General features: G+C 40.1%; 1 protein-coding gene across 1 annotated transcript in view; it reads left to right on the top strand.

Annotated features, from left to right (window-relative positions):
- Window positions 1-5,018: 5,018 nt before the first annotated feature.
- The window catches only part of CPQ (carboxypeptidase Q), a 158,147-nt gene continuing 141,036 nt past the window's right edge, over window positions 5,019-22,129 (top strand). The window contains exons 1-3 of the mRNA XM_009324404.1: window positions 5,019-5,048; window positions 9,922-9,977; window positions 21,412-21,870. Of these exons, the coding sequence (XP_009322679.1) occupies window positions 21,444-21,870 (427 nt within the window). The 5' untranslated portion in view covers window positions 5,019-5,048; window positions 9,922-9,977; window positions 21,412-21,443. The remainder of the gene's footprint in view (window positions 5,049-9,921; window positions 9,978-21,411; window positions 21,871-22,129) is intronic.

Here is a 22,129-nt window from a genome sequence, read left to right as displayed (position 1 = left end):
AGCATTGAGACACCCAGCTCATTTGGATTCTTTTTTTCTGTCCTGGTATTAATAATAGTAATATTTTCTCAGAGTCTTTTAAATCTAATTAACATAGATGCGTTTGATGAATTTTCTCCACAGTGGGTGTGAGAGAAGAACATGAAAATCCCTTTGGTGCTGTTGCTGCCGAAGAGGGATTTGGTAGAAGTATCTAATGAACAGACATATGGATAAAAATACATCTCTAAGAAGTTGTTTATATATTTTGGCAAAACGTTTCTCTCTACTACCCGTTGCAGTCAGAGGTATGGTAAAAGACCTGTGATCTTAAAACCTGACTTTAAAAGATACTAATGCTGGTTTAGAAAAGAAAAATTCCCGTCAAATTTATCTCAATTCTTAATTGTCTAAGATAAATTTTAAATCAATGATCTTTATGTTATAGTGAGAGGAGGTTAATCGCAGGTCGCCTATCATAGCCATTTCTTACATCATAGGAAATATAAACAACTAAGATTTATTTTAAACTTGCCTGAGTGACCGTCCTGCATTCAGTACAACAGCGGCCGTTTCCACTAGTTCAGGATTCGCCCAGACCTGTTTTGTGACCCCACAGGTGTAGCATCTTGCACAACTGAGAATTGTTGTCACCCTTGTGAAGCCTGTTTTAGTATACTGATGTGAGAAAACAGTTCTGGTTTTAAGTATAGGTGTGGTTTTGTTTTTTTTTCCTCCAGTTGCTGGTTACGGTGTCTGATCTTTTACTCAAATGTAGCAATAGTACATTTCCAGCTTGAACACTCTGTGTGAAAGGGAATGAGATCACTCTTCCGCTCTCCCCCAGTTTTTCTGGCTTTCATCTGCTACGTGTATATTGATATCCTGTGTCTTTAATTTTTGTGTTAGTTTTTTTCAGAGGAGGCACTTGACTGTGAATTTACGTAAGGCAAGTGAGTCGACAGTAATTTTGTTTCACGTAGCCCCACAAAAGGGGCTTATGTAATATTATGCATGTGCCAATAGACATTTGAGAAATAAATGTGCTTTTTTGAGGCCTTAAAATGAGATCTGAGCCAATAGACTCCGCTGGGAAAGCATCCACTTTTTTATCTGTAACTTTTGAAGACCAAAGCATAAATTTGATTCATCTGTAATGGTTTCCCCTTCTGCTCTCCACAGGTTTTGCGATTAGCATTTCTGATCTTGTTGATTTTTACTGTTCTGAATCACAGGGCTCACCTTCTAGTGCTCTCTTTGGTCATGTTCTCCCATACAAAACATGAGTGCTCTTCCGTGGCAGACTGCGAAAACACTTCTCGGAGTTTTGGTTTAATGAAATTCTTTGTTGCTTTGGAAGCAAAAAGAGCTCTACGTTACCAATTTCTTTAAGATTGATCGTATACTGCAATAGGCTGTTAATATTTTCTCTTATGACAACTAGATAAGGCAGAAAAGTACATTACTAATCTCAGGTAATCTATTCAATGCTGCTGAAAAATACACAAGAGCAGACAATTTCTACCTCAGTGATGCACTGTGAGATACCCTAGAAGGAAAACAAAGTCAACTTGATTTTAATTACTTGTTCAGTTTGGTTGTCTTGAAATAGTTGTTGGGTAAGGAATCTCTAGAGGGTTTTCAGAAGCAAAAAAGTCTCAGGAATAGGCTTGGAAAATTCTGTGCAGGCTCAGAGGAACTGCCCTCGTCTAATTTACCTGCAGCTGCTGCAGAGGTTTCCACCCCAGCCACCCGCCTGTCCCTTGGCCGGCGGTTCTCACCCAGGTAGCAGGGGTGGTGGAAAGAGCAGAGCGGTCTGCTCTTCACGCTGCATGGACTACTGCAGTCCAGTCTTTCTTCTAATAGTACGTCCCCATTTTCTCTTTGGCAGCAACCTAGTGGTACTAATGCTCATGATTAATTTCTGCAAACGAATAAATATTTTTCATGGGATTGGTTCCCAGAACCAAGTTGCTGCCTGACCGTATGGATGAAGTTCTGGTGCAGATGAATGACAATTTGGAGGGCAGAGCCACCATAGCTGGGACCCAGATGGACTTCAGCCATGGCTGATCCAAACCTTCTGTTGCCCAGTCCATAGGCTGGTAAAATATACCTATGCTGACTTTAATATACATTACTGCTGCAGCTAAGGTCTGTGATTCATGCTTCATTTTGGACTTACCTGTTACAGCTGAAGAGAAAACTTGCAGAAAGGGTGGCAGCAGGGATCTCTCCGTGGCCACCTTTCAAAGAGTAACTGAATGAGGACAGATGTGCTTGTTTCCAGGAAGTGATGCTGCCCAAGTCAGCAGATATATCTTGCTTTGCAGTGCTATCTGGTGTACGCTACAGTCGTGATTGTTAAAAAGACCTGATATAGCCAAATCCAGCAAATCCGATGTGGGTGGATCATACGGGGCTTTTTGGAAGTTGTCTGATTTTGGACTGTTCCAGCAAATCTGGTGATGAGAGGGGAGAAAAGTGGTCAAACTGGAAGAAACTTCGAGAGAACAGCTTATGCTGGATGTCAAAATATCTCTTAAAAGTTTGCTGTGCTAATAGCAGGTGACAACAGTGTCTTCAGCCTCACATCTAAATATTGACTGGGACAACGAATTTTTTGTTTCATTGGAAAAAGAGGTGGTTGGAATAGTATGATTATCTTTCTGTGTTTACATCTGGCAGTAGGTGAGCTGAAAACTCATTTGCAAGTCTCTTTTCCTAGAGGAAAAGGCATTGCCCAGTGTTAAGTGGTGCTTCTGTTAGCAGTCCTCTCATTGCTCAAAGTAGATCTGATTTTTTGGCCCAGAATATTGGTTTTGAGTAAAAATAATCCTTTTGACACAACAGCATGAGTTATTTTGTGTTCATAAGCGAACATGACTTTATGCTTTCTCTAGTATGGGAATTTTGGCGTGGCTAGAAATTACCCTCCCCCCCTCCCCCCCCATCATACTCTTCCATCCTGATGTTATTTGTGAAACAAATTTGTGAAAATTGCTTTATGGTTTAAGCTTTTAGGCTGAAATAAGTCAATGCATGTTTTAAGCTTTATTTGAGGAGCTATCATTAGCAATAGTGACATATCCTATGTTTCTTTGATCCAGATCATATGGCAAGTGTTATTTAAGGTAGAAGCATAAAAAAAAAAAGTACGAAGTGAATCCTGTTTTGCTGACCCTGACATTAAGTCAGGAGATGAATCCAGCAGTTAAAAAACATATGATACATGTGTCTATGAAGCATATCTGACATTTATATGCTCGGTTTTGGTTTTGTGTTTTTTTTTGTTTTTTTTAAAACCAGTGCCATTTTCTTGTGATTATGGTGCAGCCCTCTCAGCTATCTCATCATTGCGTTACACACCACACTCTTGTCAGTCCCACCATCATGCATTTGCAGGCATCAAGGGTTTACCAAGGTCAGAGCAGTTATGTTTTGGGGGAGTAGTAGTCAAACTTTCTAACTTTTTTCTCTCCTTTCACATGCTGCTTTATCTCCTTGTCTTTTCCTCGTTGTAATGCTGGAAGATATGGCACTTCTCCATTGCTTCTGTTCTCAGTGCGTTGGTACTAGAATTAAATGTATTCAGATGCCTGTTTTCTGAAAATCCAGAACATGCAGGCCAGTTGAGCAGCATGCAAACAGGAATGGGAGCATGGGAAAGTTCCTTTGAAGAATGTTATATAAAAATAACTATTGGGAGCTTATCAGTATGTGAACTGTATATAAAAACCCAGATGCACACTGGATAAATAATAATAACTACAGTAGGCTTCGGTCTAATGCAACCTCCCAAAATTATCAAAATGAAACACGCTGGCTGACATCTCATGTCCCTACAGACAAGCGGCATAGCAAGGATGAAAGTCAGCTGATACTGTTTTTTTTTCCTGGAAAACATTTTCAGCTGTGGTGAGGTGGCAGCTGGGCTGTTAGCTACAAGCATCGCTGCAACTGTGAGTGGTGGTCTGTGCAAGCTCAGCTGCTCTTCTGAAAGCAGAAGGTAACTTTGCTGTAGAAGAAACCTTAATCTAGGAATTAAATGAGGTAGTGAACTTAAGAAATGTAGGCTTCTTGCTGACCTTGCCTGCTCTCCAGGTGTTTGTATCTAAGTACTTTGTACTCAACAAGTAGGGCTTGTTGGCAAACATGGAGTAAGGGGTGTAGGATTAGTGTTGCCATCAGATCTGTTCCAGTGGGTAACTGGAAAGTCACTGTCATCAGGGAGCAGAACTGATATGTAATTCATTGCCCAAAGCACTGTTTATGTCCCAGCCTGGCTTCCAAATGGTTTTAAAGAAGAGCTTTCTGAGGAGTGACCCTAATATGGAAATCATGGAAGTGTGGGCACATGTGAGACCGTCATCCTGAAAGTAACAGTGCTTCATTGAGAAGTCAAAGATGGCTTTTTTGGCTGCTTCTGAATGAAGGAGCAGTTGTAACTTTATGAGAACTCTACCTCATCAGTGGCCCCTGCTTGCAAGCTGATAACGTGATAAAATCAAAACCGAGTGTAAGCGGTCCTCCAATACCAGTTTCATTTTAATTTGGAATTACATTTTAGTTCATGACATTTACAACATCTTGATTCACTGAAGGAGGCAGAGGCTCTATTTTTTCCTCATACTAGTAACACCAGAGCCCCAAATGTTAAACAGTCTCTCTACTCATGCTGTGGATAAAGCCCCCTGAATTTTATGCAATTATTTATGCAATCACAGATGTGCGGTTTTGAAAATCACCATTTATAGCTAAATCAAAGTAAAATGCTCTAGGTGGGTTGGTTCTGCAAGCTTTTGTCTCCTTAATGATTGGTCTTGTGACTAGGAACACTTAAAGGCAGTGTTCCCAAAGCTGTGCTTGCAGAGGGCTATTTAACAGGTAGGATAAAAGCCAGAGGTGCCCTAATACCCGGGGTCACTGCCTAGTTTGATAACACTGTATCTAAATAGCAATTTAAAGAGCGTCTAAATAGCTTCACTTTTTATTGTGTTCCAGGTGTAACTCCTCCAGCAGACCCAGAAGGAGCTTGTGGCTGTCACGTGCAATAGCAGAAGGATAGGGTGAGCAACTGCCATCTGGAAGTGGAGCTGTGGCCTCTCTGGGCTCTGCTTGGTTGAAGTTCCTGTGAGCTTCCTGAGTTCGGGTGCAGTCACTCACCTGGGCCTGGTGTGTTCATGGCAGTGGTGGTGAGCTGGTTTTCTGAAAGATGGCCCGTGTAAAAACTTCTCTGGAGTTTGGGAGCTGACACCTGCGTGTCAGCTTTGGCTTATACAATCTGAACTGCGCAGAAGTGTTTAAGACCTAGCAGGAAACTTTTGGCTGTTTTGTTTGCTCCTGTACTTTCTTGGCATAATTTAATCTCTGAGTGTTATTGGTCAGGTGCAGTGTCAGAATCATGTCAGCGCAAAGACAGGGAGATGTCTTAACGTAATATTTGCAGAGAGAGGGTTGATCACATTCTGTCTCTAATAGTGTTGTAGGTGCTGTAAAATGTGTGCCAGGTATGGTACAACGTGTGCCAGAAAATGACATATATATGTATCTAGTCAGCTTATGTTTGCCAAAGTTAGTATCTTCCCTTAACATGACACTCAAGTACAGTATCAGCTTTTGTATTGTCACATTCAAGACCCTATTAAGCATCTGGATCAAACAAATGGTACCACAGATAGTTTGGCAGCTAGAACAAAGAACCTGTTAGGATTTTAAAGGATGGACCTCCATTTGTTTTTCTAATACCATGAGATTCAAACAATAATTGTGTTGAGAAAAGGAAGTTTCATAGTTCATTAAACTACCTTCCTTCTCACAAATATTTTTTGCCGTTTTGGAAAGCTGTCTCCAGTGTAGCTCCTGAATATGTTTTAGCAGTGCTACTTTTTTCATTTATTCTGAAGCTGTTGGCATTTGTGCGTGTATGGTCTATGGTATCTCTGCAAGTATAGTTATGCAAGAATAAGGCATTTATTTTTGCTTGGACAGTTATCTGTATTAACAACATTATCTAAAATATATTATCTTTTGATCTTTTTCTAAAGACTTTCCCTGATGAAAAATCGAAAAAAAATTTACTTTCTAGAAACTGTTGGCTTCAGGTCTCTTGAAAAATGCTGATCAAGGGCAATGGCTAATACTCCCAAACTTGAAAACTATACTGTAGGCATATTTAGCTTTGTAGATAATTCACTGTGTAAGGATCTTACTAAATAGAAAATGTTTGTAATATGTGATACCATCAGTCCAACGCTACTGCACTCAATTAAATATTTTAATTTGAGCATATGAATGGGATTTGAACATACAAATTGCTAATACAGCTACTTTTCATGGTGATACTTCCGTGATATTGATACTGAGAAAAAAACACAGTCCTCTAAAAGGTGCTTTAGACTCTTCATTCCACTTTGAACATTTGCACAGTTTTATGCTGTCACTTTTTGGCTGCTTCAGAGAGAGGTTTCTTCTGTTTCAGCTGTCTGCTTAGAATGGTAATTCATCAAAAGGTATTAAGAAATTGGTGTTCATCTGGGCGTCAGTTATTCTTTCGTTCTGAGCAGTGTGCACCTCTTCCCCTTAAACAAAAGACCTGTAAGGTACTGCTGGTAGTAGCAAGGTGTATATTTGTGAACTAAATATTCAAAATTAACTTTAAATTTTGCATTGAGATGCTTTCACATGAAAAATTTATACATCTGGGCTTCCCTGTACATATTGTCCCGTGCTCAAATTTTGTCTATGCAGAAAATTGTTGGTACTTATCTAAGGTTTGCTAACCTGTTGCAGCTCAGTGTAAGCTATCTCAGAGGTCACCTGCATGATGGATCTTTGGAGTCACTGCGTGAGAATTCTGGGTAGAAACATGCCAGGTGTGTTAGTGTGTGAACAAAAGTAAATTGAGAACAAGCATTTTCAGATATATATTACCAGCATACCAGATACAGTAATTGTTTACATTTAGAACTATTTTGTTATTGTCTCTTAAAAAACCCCAAAACAAACATATCTTTAAAAAGTCACTCTTGGAAGTAGAATTGCATGGCTCAGAAAAATAGGAATTGTCTTACCCAGACTCATTGGTGTCAGCATTTGTCACTATCCTCTCTACATAACTGGTGTGTTTATTTTTTGGTATGTTCTTTGTTTTGGGTTTTTTTTGTTGTTGTTTCTTTTTTTTTCCACTTTGATTTCCAGTTAACTTTTTGTAATATGACCATTTGCTTCATTGCAACAAGCTTTTGATCGGCTCCTCTTGGTAGTGTCAAGAGAAAGGGGCTGAGTGGTCATGCTAATTGAAACGTCTTTCATGTGGCAACTGAATCACTTGGAGATGTCACTTCTGGGTCCCTTCTCTTCCAATTGTTTCTCCATTTTGTCTGTCTAGTTTTAAGGCCCTAATGACACGCTTGTCTCTGTATCTCTGCAGTGAGTAGCACTGTGGACTGTGATCTTAACTGAGGCTGTTGAATGCCACTTAAAATAAAAAAAAAAAAGTATTAATGCTGATAGATGCCTTCTGTCGTAACTGACTTCTTTTGTCCTGCCGTAGCAAAATCGTTTGATAATTTTTTGTCTCTTAAATGGCAGTAAAAAGTAATTAGAAGTTAAATGCAAAATCAGAACCACCTTATGCATGGTAGCTGCAGTGCTCCATGATCAAATGTGTGCTGCAGTGGGGAGTAGCTTTGATAAAGAAATGGTGTTGGAACTTTCCTCAACATCAGAAAGATCATTTTGCTAATTTATTACTCAAAATTGGCTAAACCCCAGTTTTCTATCAAGCTCTTTAAGTAAAGTGTATTTATCTTGTTTACAGTCTGTTCTTTGCCTTGATTCTTTACATTTAAACTTTTTAAGCTTACTTTTGTTTGTATGTTGCAGTGCAGTCTGCTGTGGGATGGTCGCCCCAATTTTACATTGCCACTGAGCTGTAGGAATTTATTTCTGATCTTGATATGTTGGAATACAGTATGATATGTGAGTACCAGTATTATGCCTTAGTGAACATGATGAAATCATAATCGACATACTTCATAACATATCTCATTGAAATTAATATCTTTTCCCGCCCTTAATATAAGTAATGTGTGCATCATAAAGATCATTTTTCTGTCAGATGTAATGAGACATTCTTGATTCTGTGCCTTTTTCATGTAGTTGTATTTACAAATTCATCCTTTGTTGCTCTGGAAAGGGAAGGCTCAGTGGGCTTATCTAGACTAGGCAAAAGACAAGAATATCAGTTTTCTTAACAGGTCTAGCAATATGTTCACCAGATTTCTCAGCTTCACAAAACCACTTGAATGTTGATACTATAGCAGTATGAGGAACATATCTTTTCTTGTGACTGTAGAGAAAAACTGTATGAAAAAATCTAACATAAAAAAGTTCAGAAAAGTTACAGGTATTTTAGTCTGGAAATTTTATTTATTAATATTCTTAAATATCTCATTGTATTCAGCAATGCTGAATAATTGACTTAATTTGGAATTGTGGTAAAATGACACTATAGGTGTATGGAGTAAAATAGCTAAAATGGTTGGATACTTTTGAAAATGTTGGTCTTGCCTTTTTTGGTCTTTTTCTTTGAAGCATTTAAAAACGTGCATAACTTTCCTCTGAACCTGTTGACTTAAAAAGAAAAATTTTGTTCCATATACAAAGCAAAAAATGCTTTGTAGCTGTGTGGTCATAGAGGAATATTATTCTTGTAATGTATGGAAATGCTAAGAATTTAACTTAAGAGTTTATAATTCTAGGGTGGTATAGGATGTATGTAGGTGAGATTATCATCTGGCGTAATTTTTGTTAAGGCCAGACAGGTCACTTCATCAGAAAACTTGGCCTGTTGCACTCCATTACATGATTAGTAACTAAGGTTACTTATTTTGGTGGTTCATTTTGGCAAATATCCCAACCCTTAGTGGTGTATAGTCACCTTTAAAACTGAGATTTAATTGTTGGAAGGAGACACGCAAAGTATTTGTATTTTCTGGCCACAATCTGGAGCAACATAAAGCATACATGTGTTCTGTAGGACTGAACAGCCCTCTGCTGGAACGCTGCTTGGAGGAGCACCAAGAAGTGCCTTCGAGTGCCAGATACTTGGCATTTTGTTGGCTTTCAGCTTTCGCAGGGGTGGCAGACCAACTTGCGACAGTGACAGCCATGCACTGACTATTGTTGATGAAAATTGGTTTGCTCCTGTTACAATGTCCATCCATCAGCTTTAGCAGCTTTTGCTATCCAGAGATACAGATTGATCATTTGCTCATAGCTCATACCTTCTGTTTTAGGCTTTATCCTGATATGAAGGTAGACTTCATCCTTTGGCCAGATGCAATCTGCTAGACTTTCAGTAAAAACTCAGAAAGAAAATATTTAGCATCAGAATTGCAGGAATAATTTAACTGTAAGTACAGGATAGAAAATGTCTTGTTGAACGTGTTTTCAAAAAGAAACTTGGTTTAGAATTTTGGGTGATAGAAGTTTAAGTATGGGACCTTACTGGCAATTCTTGTCTTTGGTGCCCCTTAATTTGCAGCCTCTTGTTTTGCTCTCTTGGGCACTTCATTCTTTTCCATAGCCTAATTCATCTCCTCAGATAAGAAAATACAGAAAATTCAGAAGAGATTGTAAGAGAAGATTTCTGCGGTTATATTGCCTCAATAAAAAGGGGGTGCTTTTCTTCTGTAGGAAATGCTGAAAGAATAATATGTGGTTCTGAAGAGTTTATGTCTCAATTCTGTATGAATTTCATGAAAAAATAGAAGATATGTGTCTATCCGAGGGACCTTTACAATCAAGAAAAATTCCTTAAATTATCAAGAGGCGACTAATGTTTTGTCTCAGAATGGGTGTGTGTGAATATATTTATTTTTTTTATAAGCCAGTCTTTCTATGTCTGAAGGCAACCTGTCTTGTTTTTTGCACTAGAGCAATAGTTACGGACTTGAAGGAAGTGTCACCAAAGTTGAGCATCAAAATACCAGGTAATATAATTGCAGCCCTATTCTGTTATGTTTTGATTTAATTATCCAAAATCATCTTTCCCCCCCCAGTTGTCTTTCAACGCCATCAGCTGGCATTAGCTATGTACTTTGGCATTCATTGTAATATGAACAACATTGTGTATTTTGGTCTCATAGCTTCCTAACTGCCTTTCTTGCATTGAATATTTTTGTTCTATTCAGTCGTTCTCATCTAAAAATCCCACTGAATTCCTGTCTTCTGCCTCTGAAAAGATAATGTACTCCCTTTTGAGAACTGTTTGTATTTTGCATGCTCATTAAGAATAATATCAGCTGCTACATGGCCTAGGCATTGTTTGGTGGTAGTGCCTTTTTATTTTTTTTTACTTAATTTTTGTCTTGGCTGTCACTGCTGCTTAGGGAGGTAGCAGACTGATCATTTCTGTAGCTTCTCTGATACAGTACTTTGCACGTGGATTACAGTGTGATTCTTCAGGATTACTGCCATCTGTTTTAGCAGCAGCTACTGAATAAGGTTATATCAAGGTAGCCTGTTACTATTTTGAGGCTTGCAGGTGAAGCAAGAGTTAAGTGTGGTTCCTTTTACTGCTTCCTTCCTATGTTAAGCTATAGTACTTCCACGATACAGAGTATAAATAGACTATGAACTTTTTCCAAATGGGGAGCTATGACTGCAGTGTCTCTGGGCACATTTGGACTTTCTCTGGTTTAATCCTTAGCCTTCTTTAAACATTTCACTTCCTATTCTGTCTACATAAGTCAATATCACTACCTGCGCGTATATGGTCGTACACTACTAGGTCACACTTATCTTTTCAAGGATTTCAGGACATATCTTCAGTTGTAGCAAATAAAGATAGTTCTTCTGAAGTTGGTAAAGGTTAAAACAGCTCATGAATTGGTGTTTTCTCTGGATTTTTACACTTTTTGGTCCAAGTAATAAGATTTCGTATTGTATTTAAAGTCTTGTGTCCATATTGTGTTGTACTCTTCCTTTCCTTAGCTTTAGATGTAAATAGGCTCATTTTAAGGACTTTGTAATGTAAATGATAACTTTGACTGTGAGTGTTCCCAAAGCCAAGATTTTTCTAACTGATTAAATGTTCTCCCAGATGAGGAATCTTGACAATTCTGGAAAAGCAGTCTTTGAGGAATGTGTGCTTTTCTGCTTCACTCTTCAAGATCATAAAACTTTCCCCACCCCCCCGCCCCTAATCTTTATAAGTGATGGAAGAACTCTATGACTTTATTTTTAGGCAGAAATCTCCTCCTCATTTTGCAAGTCCACCTAGCCTTCCAGCCATCCTACTCCACAGCTGTCACAACAAACTTTCTTTCAGATGCTATTAAATGTATCAGACATCACTCTGCAGCATGTGAGTTTGTTACCCTGGGGCTTTTCAGTCTATTCTAATGTTATCAAAACCACTGTGTGATTTCAAGGTTTCCTACATTCCTTGGAGGAAAATCAAATGGTACATGGTAAGGAAACTGATAGATACTCTGCAGATTTAGCAGATCTCTAGCAATTAAGCGGTTAATATCCTCAATTTATTGTTTTCTTTCCTCTTTCCCATAACCATGACTCTTGTGAACTCTCTGTATCCTTTTGTCTGTATTTTCAACTGGAATTTTGGGAAAACTTTGCCACACGGGAGAAGAAGTATTGCTCTAGCTCTGTTTATACTATTTCATAGAATCATAGAATCATAGAATCATTAAAGGCTGGAAGAGACCTCCAAGATCATCGAGTCCAACCATCAACCCAACAACACCATGCCCACTAAACCATGTCCCTAAGCACCTCATCTACCCGTCTTTTAAATACTTCCAGGGATGGTGACTCAACCACTTCCCTGGGCAGCCTGTTCCAATGTTTAACTACTCTTTCAGTAAAGAAATTTTTCCTTACATCCAATCTAAACCTCCCCTGGCGCAACTTGAGGCCATTTCCTCTCGTCCTTTCGCCAGTTACTTGGGAGAATTTCTGTTCCCTGTGCTCCTCTTTCAGTTATCTGATTGCTATAGGCAATGTTCTCATCTGAGAGTTTTTTTATCCTCTTTCTCTCATTCTTTTCTGTCTGTTACATTTAAGTAATTTGTATTGTAATGATTTTAATGGTGGTAACACCAATTAGCCAGGTTACAGACTGTGTGTGTTAAAGCTTTTTATATAAGGGCACCATAAAAGATGAAGATCCCAATGATCTTGCCCTTTAGCATCAAAGACAGTAGTTAGCTATGGACAAATGGATCAGGTAACAGGTGGAAGCATCCTTAAAGTAGCTGCTTAGCTAGTATTAAATGCATCTTCTTACGACACCGTCTGTACTACCAACATAGCGTTGTGCTATACATTTCATGCTCTTGTACTACTTATTGGAGCTGGAAAAGACTTATTTCCTGCCTTTAATTTCTCTTTTTTCTTCTGCATAACATTTCTCCGTTGATTTTTTTTAAATCCTTTCAGCTTGTGTTTATGACTTCCTTTCATATTCTGAATCACAGATTTAGGTTCATAGAATCATAGAATAGTTTGGGTTGGAAGGGACCTTTAAAGGTCATCTAGTCCAACCCCCCTGCCGTGGGCAGGGACATCTTCAACTAGATCAGGTTGCTCAGAGCCCTGTCCAACCTGACCTTGAATGTTTCCAGGGATGGGGCATCCACCACCTCTCTGGGCAACCTGTGCCAGTGTTTCACCACCCTCAGCGTAAAAAATTTCTTCCTTCTATCTAGTCTAAATCTACCCCCCTTTAGTTTAAAGCCATTCCCCCTTGTCCTGTCGCAACAGGCCCTGCTAAAAAGTTTGCCGCCAGGTTGGAAGACATCTTTTGAGCTTATCTAGTCCAAACCCCCTGTTTAAGCAGGGTCAGCTGCAGCAGGTTGCCTAGGCCTGTGCCCAGTCAGGTTTGGAATATCTCCCCATATGGACACTTCACAACCTCTCTGGGCAACCTGTTCCAGTGTTTGACCACCTTCACAGTAACAAAGTGCATTCTTGTGTTCAGATGGATTTTGTATGTTTCAATTTGTGCCCATTGCCTCTTGTTCCATTGGTGGGCACCACTGAAAAGAGCCTGGCTCTGTCTTCTTCGTTCCCTCCCATCAGGTATTTATACCCATTGATGAATCCTCCCCTGAGTCTTTTCTTCTACAGGCTGAACAGTCCCAGCTCTCCCAGCCTCTCCTCATAGGATAGATACTCCAGTCCCTTAATCATCTTCATGGCCCTTTGTTGGACTCTCTCCAGTATCTCTACGTCTCTCTCGTACTGTGGAGCCCAGAACTGGACCCAGCACTCCAGGTGTGACCTCACCAGTGCTGAGTAGAGGGGAAAGATCACCTCCCTCCACCTGCTGGCAGCACTCCTCCTAATGTGCAGCCCACCATGCTGACTCATGCTCAGTTTGTCCACCAGGACCCCGGGGTCTTTCTCTGCCAAGCTGCTTTCCAGCTGGGTGGCCCCAGCCTGTCTTGGTGCATGGGGGTTACTCCTCCCCAGATGCAGGACTTTTCATTTCCTCTTGTTGAACTTCATAAGGTTCCTGCCTGCCTATTTCTCCGTTCACTCTGAGTGGCAGCACAACCATCATGTACCTCAGCCACTCCTCCTAACTTCATATCATCTGCAAGTCTGTTGAGGCTGCACTCTGTCCAAGCATCCAGATCATTAATGGAGATGTTGAAGAGTACTGGACCAAGTATTGACTTTTAGGGGACACCGCTAGTTACTGGCTGCCAACTGGATGTCGTACGAATAATCAAAACCCTCTGAGCTTGGTTGTTCAGCTGGTTTTCAGTCCACCTCACTGTCTGTTCATCCAGCACATACTTCATCAGCTTCCCTAAGACCTTATGGGAGACAATGTCAAATGCCTTACTAATGTCAAGGCAAACAACATCCGCTGCTCTGCCTCCATCTACCAAACCAGTAGTTTTGTCCTAGAAGGCTATCAGGTTGATTAAGCATGATTTGCCCGTGGTAAATCCATACTAACTATTCCGAGTCACCTTCTTGTCCTTCATATGTTTGGAAATAATTTCCAGGAGGATTTTCTCCTGTCACCTTGCCAGGGATTGAGGTGAGGCTGACTGGCCTATAGGTTCCCACATCTTACTTCTTGCGCTTCTTGAAGATAGGGGTGACATGACCATTGAAATATAATTGAGAGTGGCCTCACAATGACATCAGCCAGCTCTCTCAGCATTTGTGGGTGCAACCCATCAGGCCCCATGGATTCACATATGTCCAGCTTGTTTAAGTGCTCCCTAGCCTGGTCTTCCTCCACTGAGGGTATGTTTTGCTTGCTCCAGACTTTCCCTTTGAAATGTTCTGCTAGGATTTTGCAGGAAGAAATCTCTCTCTTCTGTGGACTATATTCAGACCAGGTCCTTCCTTCTGTATAGATCCAGGTACTGCCATGGCTGGATGCCCACTATCTACTCCACCTGAAGCTGAAAGAACTGGAACCGTTTTACATTACTGCCTTTTAGCTTTGTTCTCATTTTGGACCACAGAGTTTCCATGGTTCCTAAGCGTAGTCTTCAGAAAGCTGAGAGCCTACGTAACCCTTTAAGCTGGAGGTGATTAAGCCCTGAGCCCTGCTGAAGTTTCTGAAGAGACCAAATTCATCTGGCATAAACATGCAGTGTTTATGTGAAGGGCTTTCAGTTCTGCTCAAAATGGGAAGAGGAGCAATGGCGACTCCCACTTTTTGCTTAATATGCCAGTGATTAGAAGTTCCTTTGAAGAAGTGAAAGGTGGGAGTTGTAGGTTTTTACACGGTCTTGAGAGCTTCACTTTTTAGGAGAATATCCTAAACATGAGCCTGCAGGCAAGGCTGAAACGGGACCATTCTGTGTCCTTTCCATGCATGCAAGATTTATAGGGTCAGAGAAATAAAACAGAAGGACTGTAACCTTCTGACGAGCGTTCTTGCCTCCTGGAAGGGCAAGGGAAATGCCAGATTCTTATCTCTAGTTTAGAAAATGGTTATTTTGTACTAAAGCGCCATGGAATGAGATGCATTGATAGGGCTGGGAGAAAGGACTGTACTTCCTGAAAGTGTGTTTTCTTCCTATCTCATTTTGTTCTAAACTTCTGCTGAAGAAATTCGGTGAGTAATTAAATGCATCGAACAATTGTAACTGTCCTATTATTTTTTTTACTTTGGCTGGCCCTGCGATGTTCATTTGCTAAGTCCAAATAGTGAGATGTGCAAAAATCAGTAGTCTCTTTTCCCAGATGATTCACTGGGGTGATAAACTTAATGTTGCAGAGACTGGGACAACAGACGTGCTGTTCTTTCCCTGAATTAGCAGTGGACTGATTCCTGTATTGCAGTCCAAGTGAGTATGGTGTTACTTTACCTAGCAGGGAATTATTTCTGAACACTGCTAGCTTTTGGCCAGATTATGCTGGACTATTCAAGGAAAGCACAATAAATTACGTTCCCATTCTTGTGTTGTTGCCCAGGGTTTGAATTTAGTTATGCTCCTCTTGCAATGCAGTTGCAGATAGTGAAACACTGTGCATGGTGGGAGTATGTTACATCCACAAAAGCTGTGGAAACATGTCTGTTCTCAGTATTCAGTGGGAAATTCCTGGAAAAACTGCGGCTTCTAAATGCAGCTCCTCTGGGGCAGCCTTTGGAGGGAGGATGCTGCTGATTTTGAATGAGGCCAGAAAGAGCAAAGGAAGCATTTCTTAGTTAAGGGAAATGTGATAGCTGGTTTCATTTCTCCATTGAAAAAAATGCATGAAGTTGGTAGCTGGGGGCTCTCTGAGGTTGCCAATGGCAATTAAACAATCCCCCTGTGTTTTCTGTTTAACAACTAAATGTATCAGCTTTGTCTGGTAGATTTTGCAAACACTTAAACAAACAAAACCCCAGACCTTAAGTTTTTGAAACTAACTCTACAAAGTTGTTGTCTTACTCCTCTCAGCAAGAACTTGTCTTATGGCAGAAATCAGATTATCTTGCTTGCTTCTTTGTGGATGATGAGCTTGGCAAAAATCAGGGAATGAGCGTGGTCATCCTGAGAAAATTACTGATGTCTCTAGCAGAGGATGTCTTAAAAGCATGTAATTAACTGGTCCAAAGGGAAGGAACATCGGGAAAGTACAGAGCTTAGTAACAAAAATACACCAATACTCTCTGTGTAGTATAACCACAAATAAACAGTAACTCAGACTATAGAAGGCTTTTTACAGTTCTCTATCAGTGTCCTGAGATAACCCTAGAGTCTTCTGCTCCTGGTTGTGTAAGACCTTTGCCCTGTCTGTCTTGCAGAGAGAGAGGAAATCTGTGTCAGATTTGTCATTCATAGACAAAATCACAGACGATTTTTGTTATTCTTTTGGGAAAGTGACACTTCACTGTAAAGAATTTGTTACTGCCTTGATCTCAAGTTTAGGGAACATTTGAATAGTTAAGGAGAATAGCTTAATATTCTTACATTGCTAAAGCTATTGCTTAACTTGCTGTTTTTGAAAAGACCCATAAAGACCTATGAAAGGCTGGCGGTTTGTACTGGTTATCATATGAGCTAGGCTTGGTGACTCAAAAAATACTGTGTGTGTGGTTTTGGGGTTTTTTTTAGTTGTTTTGTTTTTTTTCTTCTGATGGTTTATGGATCCTAGAAATGTAGTTTAATCCTTTCTCTCCTTCTGTGTCTTAATTCTGCATTGCACAGCCAGCGTTTCAGATGGCATCTTATGAATGCATGCCTGGTGAGTCATCCCCCCTTCCTGGGAGCCGATCAGACAGCTCTCACAAAAATGTTGTGGGTTACCTCTTCTGTTTCCATTGATGAATCCATGATTCTAAGTGCCTATACACTAATATACACAACATGGGGAATAAATATGAGGAGTTAGAGATCTGTGTGCAGTTGCAGGGCTATGATCTTGTTGGGATCATGGAGATGTGGTGGGATAGCTCACATGACTGGAATGCTGCAATGGATAGATACATGCTCTTCAGGAGGGATAAGCTGGGAAGAAATGGAAGTGGAGTTGCCCTTTATGTGAGAGAGCAGCTGGAGTGCTTGGAGTTCTGCTTGGGGGTGGATGATGAGCCAACTGAGAGCTTATGAGTAAGGGTTAAAGAGCAGACCAATATGGGTGACATTGTAGAGGGTATCTGCTACAGGCCACCTGGTCAGGAAAAACAAGTGGATGAGCCCTTTTGTAGACAGCTGGAAGTTGCCTTACGTTCACAGGCCCTGATGCTCATGGGGGACTTTAACCATACCAATATCTGCTAGAAGATCAGCACAACAGGGTATAAGGAATCCAAGAGGTTCCTGGAGAGCACTGATGATAACTTTCTGACACAGGTAGTAAAGAAGCCAGCAAGGAGAAGTGCTGTGCTGAACCTCATACTTACAAGCAAGGAAGGGCTGGTTGTGGTATGAAGGTCAAAGGCAGCCTTGGCTGCAGTAACCATGCGATAGTGAAGTTCAGGATCCTGAGAGCAGGGCAAAAATCAAGATCACAGCACTGGACTTCAGGAGGGAAGACTTTGACTTTTTCAAAATTCTGCTTGATAAGAGTCCTGTGGGATAAGGCCCTGGAAGAGAGAAGAGGATCCCAAGAAAGCTCATTAATATTCAAGCATCACCTCCTCCAAGCTCAAGAATAGTCCATTTCAACAACAGGAGGTCAAACAAAGATGCCAGGAGGCCTGCACGGATAACCAAGTTGCTCCTCGCAAAACTCGTGACATAAAAAGGAAGTACCAGAGCCCACCTGGAGCTGAATCTGACAAGGAAATGTGAAGAGCAATGAGAAGGCCTTCTGTAAGGGCATAAGCGGTAAAAGGAAGACTAAGTAAAAGGTGGGCCCACTGCTGAATGGGGCAGGGGACCTGGTGACACAAGACATGGAGAAGGTTGGGGAACTAAATACCTTCTTCACCTCAGTTTTTATTAGTACAGCCAGACTTCAGAAATCCCAGGTCCTTGAGACCAAAGGGAAAATCTGGAGCAAAGAAGAGTTACTCTTGGTGAAGAGGGTCAAGTCAGGGAATACTTAAGAAAACTGGACATCCATAGGTCCGTGGGCCCTGGTGGAATGCATCCACAAGTGCTGAGGGAGCTGGCTGATGTCATTGCAAGGCCATTTGCAGTCGTCTTTGGAAGATCATTGGCAGAGGTGCCTGAGCACTGCAAGAGAGCAAAAGTCACCCTTATCTTCAGAAAGGGGAAGAAGGAGGACCCAGGGAACTACATGGCAGTCACCCTCACCTCAGTCATGAAGATATGGAACAACGAATCCTGGAAATCGTTTCCAGGCACATGAAAGGACAAGAAAGTGACTGGGAGTAGTCAGCATGGATTTACCAAAGGAAGGTCATGCTTGACCAACCTGATAACCTTCTATGATGAAATGCCTGGCTTAGTAGATGAGGGGAGAGTGATAGATACTGTCTACCTTGACATTAGTAAGGCTTTTCACACTGTCTACTGTGAGATCTTCTCAGGGAAGCTGATGAAGTATGGGCTGGATGAGCAGACAGTGAGGTGGATGGAAAACTAGTTGAACAGCCGGGCTCGGGGGGGCTCTTGTCAATGTATGTAAATACCTGAAGGAAGGATGCAAATAGGATGGAGCCAGATTCTTTTCAGTGGTGCCCAGTGACAGGATCAGAGGCAATGGACACAAATTGAAACACAGGAGGTTCCATCTGAATGTCAGGAAACACTTTTTTATGGTGATGGTGACCGAGCTGGAACAGGTTGCCCAGAGAGGTTGTGGAGTCTTCATCCCTGGAGATACTCAAAAGCTGTCTGGACATGGTTCTGGGCAGCCTGCTCTAGGTGGCCCTGCTTGAGCAGAGGGGTTGGGCAAGATGACCTCCAGAGATCCCTTCCAACCTCAACCATTCTTTGATTGTGTGATCTGCACTTTCCTGACTTTCCTGAAGTTATGCTTTAAAGTTACAAATGCTTTCATATAGTAACATATAGGAAGGGTAAGCATTCAAATTCTTAGTACCAACTAGACTCTTTACTGAGTGTGGTAATTCAGCTCCTCCTAGCGTGCTCTGTCACTGTTAAGGTGAAACTTCTTTGGAAGAATAAGGTGAATGAAAACCTGAGAAAAAAATCAGAAGTAAGGTGGCAACTGTACAAACTACTAAACTTACATCTGAATTTCCCAGATTCTTATCTTAACATATTTCTTGAACAAGGGCAAGTCAAATGAGTAGTCCCTGCAACCTACACTAAGACAAAGATTTCTAGGTGGAAATATAAATACACTGAAACTAATAGAGGACAGGAGAGGAAATGGGACAAGATATATATTAGATGTGATGTCAGAATTATCTGGTTTTATCTATTACAGAATTATCTATTACAGTCTGTTACTGTAACCTCATTATTTCAAAGGCTTTTATTTATTTATTTATTTTTAGCAAATGCTGGAAAATGGTCCAGGATGAACATCTTGAGAAAATGAGTTCATCTATTTGTGGTTCATTGTAACAAACATAGGTGGAAAGGTGGTTTCTTAGGTTAGGTCATTCAGAATTGAGCTTGCAGAAGCTTCAAATACAACTGTAGCTGTTTTTGTGCTCCGAGAGGCACAAAACTGGTGTAACCTCACCTTCACTCTCTCAGGAATTGGCTCAACTACTGGTTTGCTGAGTGGCTTCTAGTGGTGGGAGTTAGTTCAGGAATATCCTGCAATCGGTGTTCTGTGGCGGTCAGACGAGGTAGACACTCTGGTGCCTTCTGGCGTTACGATTTACAAAGCTATTTGGTTATTGTGAAATTTGCGTACTCCATAAAATGACTGAGAATTAATGCTCAATTAAAGCTGTAGTGTGCAATTGTCTGAAAATAAAGGAGGATTTTTTGTATTTTGCATGTGAATATTATATGTGGCTATGATATATGCAAATACATGTGCATATATACATACACACACACTCATACCCTCCCCCCTACGTTTGTACTGACCCTGTACGCATATAAGATCATGAACCAAAAATACAAGGTGAGTATATTGTCATAATTCCTCAGGTCAGTGATTATAAAATGAAGAGTATAACTCTCCAGAAATAATAAATAAATACAGACAAGGAGGAAGGATAATGTGGAAATCTTAACAGCAAAAGCTTTTAGTAATACTTTTGCCATGCAGGTCTGATTTACCCATACTTTATCCATATTAGCCAACTAATTAGTCCTTTGTTATTTGTAGAACAATTGTTTCCAAGAAAAACATATTTTGTAGAGTAGAGGCTAACATTTGCCTTTAGTGTTACTATTACATTCTTTTTGAAAAATATCAGTATTTCCATGAAAGTCCATGAAAATGGCAAAAGTGCTGAATCAAAATCTTTTGAGGCTAGTAGTAATTGTCACTTCACTTGGCTGTAACTAATCACTATTTTTTTAAGTCTCATAATAGCTGCAGCTATAGAGCTGATTTAAAGGCTGTATTTCTTACTGCTAATTTTTATTATTCAAATGCAGCCTGATTGAAATTCAAAGGAAAATGAAACAATTACATTTCCTTTTGTGTGTATCAATAAAGACCTGTATATTTTGGGTTTGGATTATCATACTTCCTATGTTATAAAAGAGCTTTGCAACTACTCCAACTGATTCCAGAGTTTTTTTTGTCAGTTGAATTAATAGTATAGACAAACTGTTGCTTTTATGGGATTGAAAATTCGTAAGATCTTAAAAATGAGAACTTTTAATGATAAATGGATAAATTATAAAGTGTTAACAAAGATAACTCTTGGTATTCAACATAGGATCAGCACCCCTGGTGCTGTACATCTCCACAGTGCTGCTGAAGTCAATCTTTAAGAGATAGACCAGTTAATAAGAAATTGTGTTTCTCTGGTAGTCATGGATTTACGCAATGAAGAAATTAATACTTTCCTCCTGGGGGCTTTGGATCTAAATTGCTCTGACATCTTTCTAGTGCAATAGAAAGTGGTTTCCTGATTATGAAGATAGAGATTAAGAAGCTCTTTTATTCATGAATGGTTTAAGAAATCTTTTTGTCCAGATGTTTTGTGTGAAGACATTTGATTTGGCACTTACGGCAAATGCTGCTCCTAACAGAAGGGAGATGCAAAGCTCCTCCTGGATGGCAGGAGCCCTGGGTTTTGATTCAGTGAAGGATGTGATTATTTAAAGAGATGCAGCATTCCAAGGATGTTTCTGAAGACCACAACAAAGATTGTGTCCAGTGGTCTAAGTATCTTTTTCATTTGCTTTCAATAATTTTGTCTACAAGTTGAATTTACTTTCCTGCCAGTTCTGATCAAAGCATTTTCATGATAAACCGATTTCTTTTCATTTTGGTCTGCCTGCCAATCCAAATAACAAAAAGTATTGCTGATAGGTGTATGATTTTTTTTTCAATATTCTTTTTTTTTTTTTCTTTTTGTCTCTTCAACAGGCCATCTGTGGAAAAGAAAAAAAGAGAAAAAAATGAAGTACGTATTCTTAATATTTTTCATTAATTTATTACCACAGTATGCTGGGAAATCTTTGAGAAGAGATGACAGTTACCCGAAAACGTTTGAAGACATTAAAAAAGAGATAGCTGGCTATACTGATATTGCTAAAGCTATTATTGATCTTGCTGTTCATGGAAAAGCTCAGAACAGATCCTATGAAAGATTAGCACTTTTTGCTGATACCATAGGACCTAGACTCAGCGGTTCAAAAAATCTAGATGCAGCCATCAAGTATATGTTCAGTGCCCTGCAGGAAGATGGGCTGGAAAATGTACATCTGGAGCCTGTGAAAGTACCACACTGGGAAAGAGGAGAAGAGTTTGCAGTGATGCTGGAACCAAGGAATCACAGCATTGCTATTTTGGGACTTGGGAGCAGTGTTGCAACTCCTCCAGAAGGTAACTCTTCCTTTTGGAATTAAGTATCACTTGCTTTTTGATGCCAAACTGTATTATACCCCTAACAACTTCTTCTTTCAATGGACAAACTGGAGTTCTCTTCCTGCTATAGTAGTTCAGAAGACAAGATGCTATTTTTCTGGGACTTTTCTGTATGACATGGTTGTGAATGATGCAGTTTGGTTTAATTCAGTTTGGTTGAACCGGCTTGTAAAATTAGAGTTGATTCCTGCACTCTTCATTCAATCTATACGCTTTT

The sequence above is a fragment of the Pygoscelis adeliae genome, unplaced genomic scaffold (assembly GCF_000699105.1).
Source record: "Pygoscelis adeliae isolate BGI_AS28 unplaced genomic scaffold, ASM69910v1 Scaffold145, whole genome shotgun sequence".
Classification (NCBI taxonomy): Eukaryota; Metazoa; Chordata; class Aves; order Sphenisciformes; family Spheniscidae; genus Pygoscelis; species Pygoscelis adeliae.
This window is presented reverse-complemented; position numbering and strand designations above follow the sequence as displayed.